The sequence below is a fragment of the Salvia splendens genome, chromosome 22 (genome assembly GCF_004379255.2).
Source record: "Salvia splendens isolate huo1 chromosome 22, SspV2, whole genome shotgun sequence".
NCBI classification, from domain to species: Eukaryota; Viridiplantae; Streptophyta; class Magnoliopsida; order Lamiales; family Lamiaceae; genus Salvia; species Salvia splendens.
Genome location: NC_056053.1, coordinates 5,492,547 through 5,511,308, shown reverse-complemented (window position 1 = coordinate 5,511,308; position 18,762 = coordinate 5,492,547). Strand labels below are relative to the sequence as shown.

Genomic DNA, 18,762 nt, shown 5'->3' with positions numbered 1-18,762 from the left:
GGTCAACTTTTTTTTTTGTCCCAATCAAGATAACCATTTTCCAATTTTGGAAATAACCTCCTCTCTCCTTATTAAAATATTCAACTACTTTTTCCTCTCTACTTTATTCTACCTAACAACACTTCCTAAAATCTCGCGCCACTCAAGAATGTGGCCATCTTGAATGGAACGGAGGGAGCATTGTATAATACCGAACGAATCTACAAATATAGACTTCACAAAATTCAGGGGCGAATAGTATGTTTTGTAGAAATTTTGGGGTAAGAAAGTAAATTAAAATATAAAAGATGCCTCGAATCATATTGCAAATTTCTGAGATATATGACTGGGTTGCTTAATGAAATGGCGGGTCCGGGTTTCGACCAAACCGGTCCACCCGATTCTCTCTCTCTCTCAGATCCACTTCTTTAACACACCACTGACAATTTTCACCATTGGTCCGATCTCCACTCTCCGGAATCAAGATCACAACCGCTTCTTCTCTCAGGATTCATCTCGGATTTTGCGAATCAGGTCCCAATTTTGCATGCCGCAATCCCTAGGATTTAAATTCGCACGCAGATCTTAGAATTTAAGTAATGGATTCATCGCCTTCCCAATCGCCGGGAAGGTCGACAGAATCGCCTCATGGAAGCTCTAGAAGAGCGTCTGGGTACGCCACGACCTCGTCATTGGCTAAATCAGTCTCCGATGCCGGCAGCCAGAGCTTCTCCTCCATCCTCAACAACCCTAACCCTTCCTCCTCCCTCATCGGCTGGTGGTCCTCCTCCACCGCCGTCCCCGTTCCGGAATTCGTTCCGTTGCCGCCCCCGCCGAAGCTCGGATCTGAGCTTACGCGATCGGATTTCCTGCCCTACATCAACGCCGTGTCGGAATCGCATTCTCACTTTGTGGAGATTCTCCGGCAGCACGATCGGGATCACGAGGGGCAGGGTGGTCTTTTTGGCGGGGGCTCGGCGGGGGAGGCGCTGGTGGCGTGCTTGAGGGAGGTTCCGGCGTTGTATTTCAAGGAGGATTTCCAATTGGAGGATGGAGCCACGTTTAGGGCTGCGTGCCCCTTCCGGACGATCTCGGAGAATGTGGCGTTGCAGGAGAGGTTGTCGCAGTATTTGGATGTGGTGGAGCTGCATTTGGTGAAGGAGATTTCAATGCGGTCAAGCTCGTTCTTTGAGGCTCAGGTGCAGTTGGAGGATTTGAATTCGAAGATTCTACAAGGGTGCGAGAGGGTCAGGGAGTTGAAAGAGACCATTAGGCTTTTGGATTCTGACTTGGTTGGCTCCGCTAGGAAGGTGCAGGAGCTGAGCGGTAAGCGAGGGGATATGATCGCTTTGCAGAGTAAGCTGAGACTCATGCTTTCAGTCAATCAGGCAGTCTCCACTCTTCAGTTGGTAAGTTTCCGAATGATGCTGGAAATTAGAAGTTTTGGAAATGTTTACTAGTTGCTTTTAAAGGATTGGTCAAAGTTATTGTTCTCTCAGTATCACATGGAATCAATGAAGCTAATAACTGTGTATAATATAGTTCAGAATATGTAAGGTTCCCTTTGCAATGTATAATTAGTTATGCCACTTGAAATACAGTGAGTGGAATTTCTAGATTCCTCCTGCATTTTCGATGCAAGTTACAGCTTCTAACAAAAATATGAGCAAGAGGTTTTTTTTTTCTTATTTTATTAACTCTCTTCTTTATTACTTGGGTGCTCTAGGTCTTAATTTTAACAACCAACAAGAATTGTGCTATGAACCTTTACCATGTCTTATCAAGGTGTGAATATCCTACGTTCTACCTCATGCTGTACCATTTTACATGGGGTTGTAAAATGTACTTAATCACCCTAAGATACTACATTTAAAATCATGTATGACACCGAATTCTGGAAGTGTCTAAGTTAACATTATTGACCTCGACAATCAAAATTAATTTCCCTGCAGTAAATCTAACAGTGGAGGTTAATTTTCTTACGTGCTGCTTTTAGCTACTTACGAAAACAAGCCTTTGTTGATTTACCATTTTTATCACCTATTATTTGCAGCTTGTTGCATCTGCAGATTGTCTTGGAGCTCTAGATATTATTGATGACCTGCAGCATATATTGGTATGTAGATATTTCTGTATTTATTTCTTCAACATCTTGGCGTGCTTACTATTTTCTTCCCCTGTATTTTGAATATATATTCCCATCTGATGACCGATCTGCACTTTAATAGGAAGGAGACGAGTTGATTGGTCTACATTGCTTTCGCCATCTTCGTGAACATGTAACAGCTTCAGTGGAGTCAGTTAACAGGTTTGTTTATTCTTGTTTCGAGATCAATGCGGACATGAGATTCCTTATTCTTTTCAATGATGTTGATGCCTAAGACATCAATATATTTATATGCCTGGATGAATCATACAATCCCATATTTCAAGCCAAGTCTTCAAGCACATTAATTCTGAGATACCTCTGTCGTCGTTCCCGCCTCTTTGCTAGTTTCGACTTCTGATGTCATTTGCTATTCTTACATGGCAAAATAAATGTGTTGAGGTGGTCTTGTAGGACCTGGCTGACTGGTTGATTCAATCTTATTCTTAAAGATGCGTCTTTTAACTGATCTTAGGATGTCTCTTACCTTCTTCATACGGGTTACTAGAGAGTAGAAATGATGGAAGTAACATTCAACTGCCCAATGTTCTAGTTAGTTGGTCATAGCTCAAGAGTTATACTCTCTCTATATATTGCTGGCTATGTTGGAAGTAACATTCAGCTGCCCAATGTTCTAGTGTTGTTTTGTGAGTTAATGAAGAGAGAGTAAAGTAAGAGATGAAAAAGTAGAGATGGTGTTGTTTCCATTTTAGGTAACGTTTCATTTTTAATGAGCCAACCTAAAAAGGAAAACATTTCATTTTTAATGGGACAGAGGGAGTATAATATTTTAATTTGGACTGTGGGTCAGTCACATGGTTTGTGTTATACTGTTTAGCCATTATAAATGAAAACACTAAGCAGATTAGGATTACTTAAAAAGATTGCTCTCAAGAAATAGCCAAAAAAGAAACGAGTCAAGATGATATGATTAGCTGGCATGAAGTCATGTGTACTTAAACTTATTATTTTATTTTTGTTATTGCTCCTGTGGAGATGTCTCTTTCAAAATAGAGTGGCTAAGCCCAAAACTAATGAGAAATTCTTGGCTAATTATATGATTGCAATATCTAGCTAACTTCAAAAACCCCCTTAAGTTCTGATTGATGTTAAACCACAATGCCAACTCGGGTTTTCAGAAACTTAATGCAATGCAGAATGGTTTCTATCAAATGGATTTTCTAAAAGGTGCAGACTTTAATGTTTATTTTATCTGGCTTCCATGAAGTCTGTTCATGATTTTGGTGTCCAACTTGTTTGATTATAAGTTCAATATGAAGTAGCTTGATATTTTGACTTATCATATTCATTCTTGTAGCATTCTTTCAGCAGAATTTATCCGTGCATCTATGCGTGGTGCTGATAGTATGGATGTATCAGTAGTGACTACCATAACCTCCACTGGAAAATATGAAGAAGTGAGTTTAATGTTGTATATCTTTTTTATATTTGAAGAACTAATTCTTTAAGGAATCAATTTTTACTTATGTTCTTTATTCAAGATTTTTTTTTTCTGTTTTTATACGTCAGTATTTTAAGCAAACCGTCATATTCGTAATCTGTTTCTACACCATCTGATGTCTAGTACATCAATTAACAAGAATTTTGCCTGCAAAGCTTACGGTTAAATCACAGTTGTTACTTGAGTTGTGCATGCTGCTCAAGTGACATCTTATAGGATGAGGCTTCAGATTTATGGGCGATATCTCAGTCGAGTTAGAGTATAATAATATCTAAATTTAGTCTCTGTGCAAATAAGATTAACTGTTAGTAACCAGTGAAAAATTGACCTGATTCCTCGCCATGTCTTCCTCATACACAGGACATTGCATCAAGCAGGTCTTCTTTTTGTTCAGAATTTACAAGCTAACTATTAAGCCTGTCCTCTAGTCTCGACAGATTATACCTATTGGGAAAATTGAGAACTCCCCCCCCCCCCTCTCTCTCTCACACACACACACTACTCATATAATGCTCATAAGAAATAGTATGTTTTTAAACTACATATTTTTGATTATTTTCTTTGTTTGCTGTGGCTGTTATTGACTCATTTTACAGTTTCTCATAGCAGATCTGACTACTTTTCTATGTAAAAATGCAGGTTAAATTGGAGGAAGATAGATCTTCACATTTTCAAGATCAGCTTCTCCCTCTTGTCATTGGATTACTTAGAACAGTGAGTCTGTGTTTCCTTATGTAGACGTTCCAGTGTCTCTTTGTTTGTAGAAGGAAAACTTTATATCATAGTTACTACTCCCTCCGTCCCATAAAAATATGGGCAATGGGTATGACACGGGAATTAAGACAGAATTGGTAAAGTAAGATAGAGGAGGAGAATGGTATGGTAAAGTAAGAGAGATGAGGAGAATGAGAGTTAAAGTAGTGTTAGTGGATAGTGGGACCTACATTATTAAATTGATATAACTTTCCAAAAATGGAATGCACATATTTTTGTGGGACGGACGAAAATGAAAAGTGCACATATTTTTATGGGACGGAGGGAGTATTTTTTTTGGTGGTTGGATGATCCCTTAATACCTTACTCTGATAACTGCTAATTTTTGAAGACGCAGAATTATGGAAAAATGATAGTGTATGAATAGTTCAATCTAAAGTTCAGTATCAAGATTGCAGATAATGGAGAGTAGCTTTTAATGAATATAGCATGGATGAATATGACTAGCTTGTAATTAGGTTCTTAATCTGGATTGATTATCACACTAGCATTATGCATGACCAAGGTTTTATCAAATTGGTGCATATTGCATGAGGACTTGTTATTTGCTTTTCCGTGTTGAAAACACCTATTGTGCTGCATTTGATTATAGTTATTTTTGTTGACCTGTTTCTGTCACAAAAATTGAGTTGATACTTAATCTAAAGGAAGGTGTTTTGTATTTTTTTCTTTTGTTATTTTGTTTGCTACTTCTCTTGTTTGTGGTTTCAATTTAGTCTCATGGCTGATTCTTCTTTTTCCAGGGCAAATTACCGGCCGTCTTGCGAATATACAGAGATACACTGGCTTCTGATATAAAGACTTCTGTCAAAGTGACAGTTTTGAATATGCATCTAGAGTCGGATTCCATCTCTGGAGAGGGGATTGGGGATAATGATGGTGGGTTCAATGCATCATTTCAGAATTATAGGTTCAGTGGACTTCATAAATATTTGCTTTCTGCTGAAAGACTTATTTCCTTTTAGTTGACTATCTGCACACATGATTCGATTTTCACTCTTGCATTCCGTTAATAATGAATATTCTTAATGGTCACTTCGTTCTGTCAAAATATATCTGGCTGACAAAATCTGCTAATTTTGTAATGTTGACTCAGGTGGGGGTTCATCACTAGGAAGTAAATTGAAAAGTCTGTCACCTGATAGCTTTGTGAAGCTCTTGCAGGAGATTTTCAAGATAGTGCAGGTAATGTATTCTTGGCAATTGATACTTGCCTGGAATCTGGAGTCTGCATATACGTGCGATATGGTTTTTTGGCATGGCGTAACTTGATTATTTTCTTTTAGTGAATGCAGACACACTTATTGCGGGCTTCTGAAGTCAAAAGAGCAATTGAATGGATCATGGGCAATCTCAATGGCCACTATGCTGCCGACTCAGTTGCTGCTGCTATTGCACATGGTGCATCGTCTCCAGAAACAGCTCAAGAAACTGATGGTCAGGCTATTTCCCTTTCACAACAATCTTCGCAAAATACCAGCAGAACCACATCCGCTCATGGGAGAGGTTATGAAGCGGGAAATCCTAATCTTTCGAGAAGTTTCCGGTGAGATGCTCTTTCCTTTTCTTGTATCCTTAGGGCATTTTTGAGGGGTGTGGAGGGTGGGGTCCTTGTGTACTTCTGAAATTGATTTAGACAGAAAATTAGTCTACTATTTTATTTATTTCCCTTAAAAGGTTTTGTTGCAAAGCTGCAGCAAGAATATGTTTCAATTATTTGTGGAGATCCACATTTAGAACCATATGAACCACCATATAAACCAGTTTTTGAAAATCTTTTTCCTTCATTTTGACAGAGCTGATATCTTGAGAGAGAATGCGGAGGCTCTATTTGCTGCTTGCGATGCTGCTCATGGAAGATGGGCGAAAATTGTTGGAATCCGCTCTCAAATTCATCCAAAACTTAAATTGCAAGAATTTCTTGGTGTTTATAATATCAGCCAGGAATTTATAAGTTCAACAGAGAAGGTAAGTGCTGCATCTTATAGTTATGTACATTCTATAAAAGAGAGTTGTGTAATCATGATTATGATATTATATTATGCTTACATAAACAGATTGGTGGAAGGTTGGGGTATAGCATTCGTGGAACACTTCAATCACAAGCTAAATCCTTCATTGAGTTCCAGCATGAATCTCGAGTTAGTTTTCATTCTTCCTAGCTACTCTACTTTTTTTGGGAGGGGAGGATAGGGGGGATCCCTCAAGCCTTGCTATGAGTTAGACTAACTTGTTTGCTGGTATTACTATTATAGATGTCTAAGATGAGGGCTCTCCTTGACCAAGAAAATTGGTCTGAGATAGATGTACCAGATGAGTTTCAGAGCATTGTCAATTCACTGTGTTCTTCAGAATCTGTGATTTCTGGAGAGAGTGGTGGTGCTTCTGATGATACTGCAGTTACCTCTAGTGAAGTGGTATCAAGCAGTGATGGTCCTTCCGAGTCAGATGTTGTTCCATTGAACTCATCCCAGAGCGTTGAGCGTCCAGATTCTAATGGCAAATATGTTGATAATAACTCAAATACTGATCCATTAAGGTCAAGTGTGCTAACTGAGAACAGCAGTGCTGATGTCAGTACTTCATCTAATGGAAACAATGCCAGCACCAAAGAACGGGTTAAATCTTCCATGCGGATGCTTTATTTTAAAGGTGTTGCATATCACATGGTGAATTGGTACGTAGCCACGACTACTAAGACTTTTGAGATTTATGCAATTTTATCTTCCTTTGTGGAATTATGTAGTAAATGCAAATAGTTTCTGGTAACTTTATCGGTTCTTGAGTTTGATTATATGTTAGAGATAAGACTTGTTTATCATTTTCATTGTTGCTTCAGTGGCCTGTATTTGGTGAAGATGATGTCAGAGTATGTAGATATGAATAGTTTTTTGCCCACATTATCTGCGGAAGTAGTTCATCGTGTTGCTGAGCTCTTGAAATTATTCAATTCAAGGACTGCTCATCTTGTTCTTGGCGCGAATGCCTTACAGGTATTATTTTTGTTAGTGCACTTCTAAAATTGAATTTCTATTTGAGTATTTAAGTTATGACTGTTTGAGACATATATGGATGTTTTGATCACTAGACAGTTCATCTTTTCAATACCTTTTTTTTACTTATTATGTATTTTATAATCGAACAAAAGGTCCAATTTGACCCTATGTATGCTGGACTTCCTAACTGTTTCTTTTATGTTCCTTGGTGACATAATTTGGCTACAGGTGTCTGGTTTGAGATCAATTACAGCTAGGCATCTGGCTATGGCAAGCCAGGTGATAAGTTTCACGTATGCCATCATACCTGGTAGGTGGTTGCAGAGTGCTGTTAAGTAAACATTATTAGCATTTGTATTATAAATTCCAGTAGTGTAAATTGAATTAGGACTGCTAGATGAATTTTGGGTGTCAATCTCAAATTTGAATTTGCATTTTCTTACTGAATTTGCTATAGGTTTTTATTGATTATTTGATGTTTTTCATGAATTTATCAAGAAATTAGGAGAATTCTCTTACTCAAAGTGCCAGAGACTTATAAAGTGTTATTGCAGTCAGAGATCGACCGAGTAGCAGCTGTAAGTGATTCATTGCAATATACTGTTCACAGAGGCTATTTTTAATTTTTTTCTACTCAGTCTTAAACGAATATTACTGGGGTTGGTTAAATTTCCTACATAAATATTATGTGAGCTTTATTATAACTTGTGTTTGCTTTCATGATAGGATTACAAAAATCACCGTGATGAAATTTATTCAAAGCTGGTTCAGATAATGAGAGAGAGATTGTTGTTTCATCTACGTAGCTTGCCACAAATTGTTGAGGGTTGGAATAGATCCGAGGGTACAGAGTTACAGCCTAGCCAATTTTCTCAGTCTCTTACCAAGGTAATGAACTACTAGTATTTTACTTGATTCATGATAGTGGTATTGAAAATAAAATTCTGTCCTTCTCTGTCACTGCTACTATAGAATGATGTACAGTGCAAGCAAAACTAGAGAGAGCCAAAAGAAATAAACTACCTTAAGAATAGGGACTGTGCCTCTGTCTCTCTCAAGCCTGAGTTTGATCCTTCTTTGAGTATTTAATGTTTTGATCAAGCCACTGGTTTGATTGCCATGAAATAAATGAGCACTCAGATTCTGTTCTTTCAGTTTGTGATTTTCTGTCACTCTTCCTATTCCTTCTCTTTAATACCTATCGTTCCACTTATTGTCACAGGAAGTTGCATATCTTCTACGTACATTAACTAAACACCTGCACGAAGAGGATGTCCAAGCTATTTTTGGGTAATGTTCTATACCAGAATCGACTTTCTTTCATTGTTTGAATGTTACAATGTAATAAGGGTAGCAAAGAAATAAACTTTTTTGATAAGGAGAGCCTGTGCTACTGTGTTTTTTCATGTTGGGACAGACCGACTATATTCACTTTGTAAGAACAGTTTATATTCTGCAATATGATTTCCTATTTTTCTTGCTATTGCAGGCAAGTGGTCACTATTCTGCACTCCCAAATTGCTGATGCATTTTCGAAGTTAGAGATAAGCACACCACAAGCAAAACGAAGGTACCGATTTATTTTGGAAAATTAATAATTACTAAGAGTGAGAAGCACTTTTGTTATCGAGATTTATTTTGTTACCTTTGCTTTCATGAATCTCCTCATCCGTGTTCCTCACACCGGCCCTTTATGCTATTTTCATTCTAATATTAGTTTTAATAAAAACACTACTTGGAAACCATTACTTTAGTGAGGGTTTTAGATTCTAAATTCAATAAACCCATGCTTTACAGGACACCGAAGCTACAAGAACGCCATAATTTAGTTCTAATTAGTCGTTTTATTCTTCTTGTGATGTCAGTCTTCGCTGCGAAATCGAGCATCTCCTTGGATGCATCAGGTCATTACCTTCTGATAATTTGAGTAAATCTACTCCGCCAAATTGGGGGCCACTTGATGAATTCCTGGCGCAACAAATTGGCTCGGAAGCTGGTGAATAGAGAGTTAGCTGTTGTAAGTGGGCGCAAACTGACCACACTCATTGTGTTTCAATATAGAAGCTCGTGGATCAAGTGGTGTCCCTCGATAGAGGTAAGAGATGAAACTATCAATACCATCATCCTTCACGTCACTCAGTAATCAAGAAACTAGGAAATCATACGATCGAGGAATGAATTCTATACAAACTACTATGACAAAAATAGAAAGATTATGACATTTGCTTGAACGAAAACTCTCCTAGTGATGAAATCCTACACACCTTTAGATTGGTTGATTTTTTAAATCTTGAAATCAATCTTGAATATGATTTTCACGTAAGTGTAGTGTGTGATTATGCAGGGATCAAGCTTGACAGAACAATTTTTGAGGATATTATTACGAGTAGTATGCAGTGTTTAAATGGCTCGTGGCAAATGCTTGTTTCTTATATACCAAAATAGCTTCGAATTACTATAATTTTTTTTGTACAAGGTTTGTGTTTCATTTTTTTTCTTTATGAAAGAATAAAAAGCAACTGCTTGTTATGTTTTTCCAACTTGTATGATTATTCGTTGCACATATTCAATTGGCACTATGTAAAACCTGATTTTGCCCTCTCTCTGTCTCTCGTTATTAATTGAATATCGATAGGTTTGTATTGGAGTATATGAGTTATGTATATAGGGATATACTAATATGCTAACTAATTTTAAAGCGCTAATGTACATCCAAGTACATCCAATCATGTGTTGCCACGTGATACGAAAAATGCACTATTGTATACAGAAAAAAAGTCATATACATTTGTAGAAGCTATAGATGAAACACGGTCGATCGCGACTAGGGGAGGGTTTAAAGAAGCAGTGAAGAAAGGGAAACATACGTCTTTGACCAAAATATTTAATTAACTGAAATAACTTGAAAAAAACGACATAGTATTATCTCAACGAAGTACCAACTCTAAGGAAATTAAAGACTAGACACTAAACAATTTTAAAAAGAGTTAGACTCTCAACGATAAGAAAGTTCTAATAATAAAAAAGACTATTTTGCGGAAGCATTCAAGACATGGATAATGCAGAATATGAAGACACGACATATCCAACAATACCAAACCAAACATAATTATCCATGAATTCTGCTCAACATCCTCCACGTCCGTCGCCGCTCAATCTACACATTAAGAAAAACAATATGCAGGACTGAGTACTTGATGCACTCAGTGGACACATGCCAAAATTCAGTTTGTCAAGCCATAACGAGTGATCTTGGGGGTTTTAATTGAAAAGAACCCAAATACACTAAAAAGCATTTCACATATTGCGCAACCATTTTCCATCCACATCCACCATCACCATATCTGAACATACATGACAAGGAACGTGACCACGAACCAAGTCACTAGACCAGCCAACTCCAAAGAGATAGCACACGATCTACGGGGTGTACATTAGTCCGAGCAGGGTTTGCGGCCCTACTGGGACCCGAATTGGATTTAACATACATGGCAAAACCACTTCAGATAGGTTCATTCAAATACAATACATGGCAAGACAAACACTTTCCATATCCTTTCACATAAAAAGTATTTAGGACATAGTCCTTATTTAAAAAGAAAGTCCACCTCAAACGCTTAACTCCTCAAACCACTTTCCGTTCCCACCGCAAACAACGTGCACAAGTTCACTCTTTTCCAAATAACATGGTATGCAAAATTAGACTTTGCAAAAAAAATTAAATTTGACAATGCATGCATCCTAAGTATATGCTTAAATTACTCTTCCATCCTTTCTTAGTCCACACAAATAAAGTCCTCGTATTTTAAGGCTCAAAACATCACTTAAGTCATCTGCCAACAATAATTAATCTGTCCCGTAACTAAGCAAAGTATATGTAAATTTTCAACTAGAGTATAATAATCACCATAACACTTGTTCTAACCCAACACTGTATCAATAAATCAGTCCATCAACAAACCTAAAAGTAATAACTAATTTAAGTAAAAATAATAGTACACATATACTCCCAACCCAAACACACGTATATACATACAAAAAAGGAAAAAAGAGAAGTAGTATTTAAAAGTATACTCCCACATCACTACACGTATATACTCCCTATCCTCATCCTCTTCAATTTAAAACAACAACTCCCTCTCTCTAGTTCTCCGTTTCTCTAAATCAGATTTCTTCCTTGCATAAAATAGAACTCCAAACTCACTCTCCATATCTCACTTATGCACAACCTAAATCAGCGCACAACCTCATCTCCCTCTCACCGTCTGCTATGTCTATTTACCAACTGCCGCTGCTGCCGTCCAGCCTCTCCGTCGCCGAGAAACACCAGGTAAGACCCATCCCCTTTTCCCATTCTAAACTTTTATTAACTTCTCTAATTATTCATAATTCAAATATTAATGGGCAGGCAGAAAAATCTTCCAGAATTAAGGTTAAAGAGAAAACAAAAACGCAACTTCTAATAGCATTAAAGGTCAAGGCTTTAACAAGAACAATCAGTCAATAATTTTTCAGGAGTTTTAATCGTGTGAGCTACTGTGAATAGGTGAAACTATGACATGGGATGAAATTGGGTATATACCTTCTGGAAGAAGCAAAACTTGCAGAAACAGACGGTAATCACAGCTCTCTCAGTTTCTCCTTCCCACTGTGATGTTGAGAGTTTTGGTTATGGAATCAACAAGTATGGAAATTTTTGAATTCAATGGAAGGAGAAAATACCTTGGCAGAAGAGAAGAAAAGCTGCACTGGGATTATGAAACGGCGCTGATAAAAGATGCGGTTGTGGGGAGAGATATATAATGTAGAGATTTGATCAGTTTGTTGGAGAGATTATTGGGGAATGGGGATTTTGATGAAGAAATCGTGTAAAATGAAATTAGGAGAAGGGAAACCGTGGGGATTTTGATTGGAAGAAATAATAATTATTTTGGGCTTCTCCAAATTATAGTCCCAACTAAAAGAAATATAAAGGCTAGAACAAGGCCCAAATATTTGATTTAGAGTATTGATTAAATTGTGGTGTTTTATTTTAGTACTTTGGTGTTATTCCAAGTACTTGTAAACGAACGCCCAATTTTTTCATCGACGAAAATCACATCAAACTTGTCGACTATTTCCACCACACAAATAACCAACAACAAATCAAGCATTTAATAGTTCCAAAAACAACCAATCAAAACAAATGCGGTGTTTAATTCAAGGTCTATCACTCGATCATTCTCAAAACAAAGTCTTAACATAAAAAGGTAAAAAATAAAAGCGGGTATTACATTCAGCAGATTTCATTTTTGTTATATGTAGATTGCATTTTTTTATTGTTGAGTTTTGCATTTTAGATATAAGCTGTGTATTTGCATTTTATATATAGAAGGATTGCATTTATATATAATTTATTTTGCATGGTAGACAATTTATGTTAACATGCAAAACTGAACAATATAAAATGCAATTTGCCTATAACTAAAATGCAATCTACGAAAATGCATTTACAACTTGACAAATTTATATTGCATTTTTCTGTATACAATATTGTATTTTTCGTGCCACGTGGCAGCACGTGATTGGATGTACATTAGCACTCTAATTAGAGCATCCGCAATGGGCGGACGATGGCATGTCCGATGGCGCGCATCGTCCGCACCCATTGCGGGTGCGCGCCATAGGGCGCGGACGATAGTCGCGCCCTATACTTCGGTCGCGAAGGAAAGCGCGGACGATGGCCATCGTCCGCCCCATTGTGGAGGTCGCGGACGATCGACCGCGGACGATGGCACGCGGTTTCGTTTTTTATAAATACCGTTCATTTGTAACATTTTATTTCACGCGATTTCATTTTCGAAACTTACATTTACATAATTACTACGAAATAGATTCAAGCCTCAATAGTCCTACGTTTAGCATAGGGGCGCATTGGCCGGGTACAGAACCCGGCGATTATCGTTCGTTCGACACCAACACCCATTACGATCCCGATTTCAGTACGGAATCGTATGGGTTGTCTGACATGGAGCCGTCTCCGCACCGCCCAACAGCAGCGGGCGGATCCCGACCCCGCCGCGACCGGTTCCGCCCCAGCCAGAAAGAAGCAGAACCGGCAGCGGGCGCAGAAGTTGCGCTTCCCGGTGATTGCGATGAGTACGCCCCCGGCCGTACGAACTACAACGACGACGAAATTCTCACTTTGGCCCGGTGTTGGGTAGATATATCGGAAGATCCGATATTCACGAACAACCAGCGACAGATCGCGTACTGGGAACGCATCGCGGACCTCTACAATTCGGTCAAGCCGCCGACCGCGTACAAGCGCAAGCGTGATCAACTCCGCAAGCACTGGGATCAAGTCAAGAAGCAAGTGAACTTATACGCGGCGGAGTTCGAGAAGTTCACGCGGTCACAGGTGAGCGGCGAGAGTGCGAGCGACGTGCGCACTAAAGCGATGTTGTCCCACCGGTCGATGTTTGGCGATTTCAAGCACGAGGCCATCTGGGCGCTCTTGAGGGAGAAGCAGAAGTTCCAAGGTGGAATTCTGCACACTGGTGCGCCGAAGAGGACGAAGGTCACCGAAGTTGGTGACTACACGAGCAGCGGCAGTCACCCGGTTGACCTCAACCGGACGTACGTGGATGAAGGGAGTTCCGGCACACCGGTGTCCTTCCAGCGTCCTCCCGGCGTCAAGGCTGCGAAGGCCAAGGGGAAGGCGACCGCGACCTCATCGTCGACCGCTGCAACCCAAGCTCCGGTCCCGGTAGAGCTCCCGACCCAGACGGCCACTGCGTTTGAGTCGTTAGTAACAGCGTCGATGGCAAGGACGATGTTGTAGACGCACAGGGCCCTCAAGAAGTGTACCGACCCCGACGAAGCCGAATATCTCCGGGCGTTACTCGATGAGCTGCGTCGGAAGTTGGGAATTGGTCCGACTTAGTTTTTTTTAATTAGTTCAATGATGTAACTTTTTTTTATTAAAACTTCGCCGTTTGTTATTTAGACCGTTTTTTATTTACTCGTTACTTGTTATTTGAAAACAGTTAAATTAATTAAACAAAATAATAAAATGATGATGTGGCGCGCCATAGGGCGCGCCTTAGGGCGCCCCATTGCTAATGCTCTTAAGGATGCGCCCTAATGCTCTCTCTCTTTATATATATATATAGGGTTGTGATCAATTGAGATTTTTTAGCCTAATTGAGAATTGAGATGCATTATTAGCCACTCATTTTTATTAAATGAGTGGTCCAGAATTTACCACATGGAAAATATTTTTACATTAATTAATTGTGAAATGGCAGAATGGTAATTTCATCATACATTTTATTTAATAAATATTTTTTTATTTTTTTAAAAAAAATTAATTTTTTTTCGATTTTTTATTTTTTTATTATTTTTATTTTTTTTGTCAACTACATATACAATTCATGTCAACTACACACATATAATGTCAACTACATATATAATTCATGTCAACTGCACATATATAATGTCAACTACATATATGATTCATATCACCTATACACATATAATGTCAACTATAAGCTGTTGACATTTGATGTGCAGGTTATTGACATTTGATGTGCAGGGCTATTGACATTTGATGTGCAGGCTACACATCGTAGTTGACATCGCGTGAAAATTAAAAAAATTAAAAAAAAATTAAAAAATTTTTTAAAAAATTTTTAAAAAAATAAAAAATAATTTTTTTTTAGTTGTTGACATTTTAATACGAGTTGTTGACATTTGATATTCTGGCTATTGAAATGAAATGACGATAATACCCTTAGTTGATATAATCTACTTGTAGTTGACATTTCAAAATGAGTGGCTGAAAATGCATCTCAATTCTCAATTAAGCTAAAAAATCTCAACCTAACAAGACCCTATATATATATATATATATATATATATATATATATATATATATATATATATATATATATATATAGTTGTGATCATATGATAACCCCTAAATATCGTAATAACCCTATAACCAAATCTGGACCACACAAACTTAGAACTTCATAAAAAAAGGCGCGGGGTAAATATGTCATATCCCTCATTTAATTTCTGAATTTCGCTCCATTCTTTCACTCCCACTGTTTAAAATGATAGTTTTGGCGGATAGAATCATACTCTGTGTTGATAGAATGATACTTTTACTTATTTGTAGGTATGTACATAAAATGATAGTTTTGGCAGATAGAATGATAGTTTTTGCGGATAGAATGATACTCTGAGTTGATACAATGATACTTTTACTTATTTGCAGGTATGTACATAAAATGATAGTTTTGACTAATAGAATGATAGTTTTGTTGAATAGAATGATACTCTGAGTTGATACAATGATACTTTTATTGATTTGGAGGTATGGAGAGAAAATGAAATCAAAATCACTCGTTTCAACTATTAGAGCAAATATAGTATATATAACCTGATCCAACCAAACGACAACAATAAGAAACTAGAAACTACAATAATCGACAAAATATCCTTTAATTTAAAAGTCAGAAAAGTTTTTGATGAAAACAGAGTTTCAAATTGCCACTGTAATAGTAACACAGTATTAAAATTATTGTAGAAAAAAAAAGATACATTAAAGATTGGCCAATAAAATTATAAGGAGAGAATGTAAATTAATAATATGCCTAACGGGACTCACTAAAAATAAGGGAAGTTGCTGACTTGGATTGTGGCGCTCACATAGCGCAGCGCCTAAATAAGTTATGCAGTAGATCTTCTCTCTTCTATGTATGTACATAAAATGATAGTTTTGGCGGATAGAATGATACTCTGAGTTGATACAATGATACTTTTACTTATTTGTAGGTATGTACATAAAATGATAGTTTTGGCGGATAGAATGATAGTTTTGGCGGATAGAATGATACACTGAGTTGATACAATGATACTTTTACTTATTTGTAGGTATGTAAATAAAATGATAGTTTTTGCGGATAGAATGATACTCTGAGTTGATAAAATGATACTTTTGACTGATAAAATGATAAAATGATATATGTTAGGTTTATTGCATAGAATGATAGTTTTGCCGGATAGAATGATATTCTGAGTTGATAAAATGATACGTTTGTCTGATAAAATGATATATGTTAGGTTTATTGCATAGAATGATAGTTTTGGCGGATAGAATGATACTCTGAGTTGATACAATGATAGTTTTGTAGGAATGGTTGGGCCATTAGTATTAGGCTCTCAGCGCAGAGTTATCCACTCTCTCGTGCTGTGCCTAAAACAGAGAGAGTGAGAGTGAGAGTGAGATTAGATCTGTTGTAAAAGAGATGTCACACCGCTGTGATCAAATGAGCCAAACTCTTTTTCTTTTCTTCAAAACCAAGCAGAACCAGAAACCCAATTAAAGAGAGATAGTTAGATAAGAAAAAACATTATAAATATTAAATACCATTACTATCAAAACAACGCAAAGATATGCTCAGGAATCATGAAATAGTCTTCTCATTGATTATAAATAATCTCTGAAGTCTGATATGTGAATTTAGTTATAGGGTTATCACATAAATATGGGTTATCATTATAACGCACCCCTCTTAAAACTCGTGTCATAACTAAATAGGACTCTTATTTCGGGACGGAGGGAATATTATTTTAATGGGTCATTTTGGTTGGTTGGGACAAACAAAAAAAGAAAGTGAGTCATTTTGAATGAGAAAAAAAGGAAGGTGGATAATCTTCAATGAGAGAGTATTATTTTAATTTTATAAATCTTCGTAATACAACACGTGAATAGATAAAATCTGAATTTTTTTTAAATGAAGCAAGAAACTCTGTAATTTATTTATTAAAAGGGGCTGTATTTATATGACAATTTTTACCCATTTTTCTTAGTTGACACATTTAAAATGCGACAACCTAAAAGTGAATTTGGTATATCAGTGGGATAGAGGGAGTTTAACTAAATTTAAATGCATGCTCTATTATTCAACATTGTCAGTGAAATTGCACTATGGCCGGCATAACTGTGAAACCAATCTTAAAACACAATTAATTAAATATTACAAATCCAATTAATTAAAACACTTAATCCCGCATTCCCGTGATAGAATAATTAGTTGAGTATACTGAATCCTAAACCCTAACTCCCAAATCTAGACTTGATACCTATTTGGTCTTTTTATATTTTAGGTCGTATTTAACAGATTAATTCACAATACTATCACGAGATTCTTGAAATTTGACAAGATCTTACGATGACCAAGGACTACATAAATAAGTGATACGATATGTATTTGCATATATATGATTCCATTGGATGTGTATAGACTTGGCCGACTATTAAATTAACACAAATCAGATAAATTAAATCACATTTTTTAATTTTTGGTTCGTGTAGGACAGTTCATAGATTCCAAACAAACCAAGTAACATATTAATTTTCACTTCATGTATTATTTATAATGCAAAAGCAATTTCCTTATTATATTCTTCTTCAATTATTGAGGCACACCACTACAACCCACGAGATAATATCCTACACATTTTATGACTTGTCTTAAAAATTAAATATTTTAAGACAATATCTATTGTCGATTGTTATTTGGTAAAATTAAACAAATAATCTATTTTTTTAGGATATGAAATAATGTACATTAAATATGTAATCCGTATGAAAAGAAGTCACGACTGGAATTTAAGGTGTTCGGACTAGTTGAATTCAATAGTTTCAGGTTGTTAGGACTTTGAAAAATAAAAGAATTTAAGATAAACCTTTCCACAAATGAACAGAAAAAATATTGGAATTTTTGTCAAATTAATTTGTCAGTTTTATATGACTACATGAGAAACTTCGAAAGAGTAAAAGTCTGAAACTACAGTATTTCTTGATTGCGTGAATTTTAAATTTTTATGTGAACAAAATGATGAATTAAGTAATTATTATTGTAATTGTTAAGGTCCAATTTATTTACAGTTTCTGGCATTCCATTGCTGACTTAAAAAATTATTGTAGACTAATTGAAGACACCTTTTTCTGACTTAGAGCTCCTTCTGAATTTCTCAAATCAGGTTGCATCTGTTTCATCTTAGAAATTGAGGGCTTTTCATAATTATATAGATCAATTTTCATCATGTCATTTTATGTAATCCATTTATATTGGTCGTAACTCATAAATGCATTTATTAATGTGTGCGTGTGAAAATGTATCATGGTCCAAAGACAATTTGGGTTAATTTGTGGTAGACCGAAAATGACTTGTTATATATATATATATATATATATATATATATATATATATATATAGGATATGATCATATCCTTTTCCCATTTTTTTTCTATTGTCCTTCTCAATTTCAGCCCTCTATTTTCAAGATCTGATGGCTGAAATTTAAGCTTGTTTTCATTATTTATATTATTAAATTAATTCGAAAAGGGC

The 18,762-nt window shown here is 36.6% G+C and overlaps 1 protein-coding gene, 1 long non-coding RNA gene and 1 other non-coding gene across 3 annotated transcripts; 1 reads left to right on the top strand and 2 right to left on the bottom strand.

Moving 5' to 3' along the window:
* Positions 1 to 357: 357 nt before the first annotated feature.
* LOC121787279 (vacuolar protein sorting-associated protein 54, chloroplastic-like) lies at positions 358 to 9,958 on the top strand. The gene is made up of 19 exons (XM_042185958.1): positions 358 to 1,388; positions 2,033 to 2,095; positions 2,208 to 2,287; positions 3,444 to 3,543; positions 4,227 to 4,301; positions 5,105 to 5,240; positions 5,458 to 5,546; positions 5,657 to 5,907; positions 6,158 to 6,329; positions 6,419 to 6,502; positions 6,617 to 7,038; positions 7,201 to 7,354; positions 7,586 to 7,667; positions 7,856 to 7,935; positions 8,084 to 8,245; positions 8,580 to 8,647; positions 8,847 to 8,927; positions 9,223 to 9,452; positions 9,702 to 9,958. Exons 1-18 carry the CDS (start codon positions 579 to 581, stop codon positions 9,359 to 9,361), a joined length of 3,048 nt encoding a protein of 1,015 aa, XP_042041892.1. The 5' UTR covers positions 358 to 578; the 3' UTR covers positions 9,362 to 9,452; positions 9,702 to 9,958.
* Positions 9,959 to 10,101: 143 nt separating this feature from the next.
* LOC121787280 lies at positions 10,102 to 12,336 on the bottom strand. The gene is made up of 3 exons (XR_006047333.1): positions 12,080 to 12,336; positions 11,940 to 12,005; positions 10,102 to 10,514 (listed from the first exon to the last, which is right to left on the bottom strand). It is a non-coding gene; the product is annotated as an uncharacterized LOC121787280 (long non-coding RNA).
* Positions 12,337 to 16,798: 4,462 nt separating this feature from the next.
* Positions 16,799 to 16,896, bottom strand: LOC121788137. The gene has a single exon (XR_006047589.1). It is a non-coding gene; the product is annotated as a small nucleolar RNA R64/Z200 family (small nucleolar RNA).
* Positions 16,897 to 18,762: the final 1,866 nt, after the last annotated feature.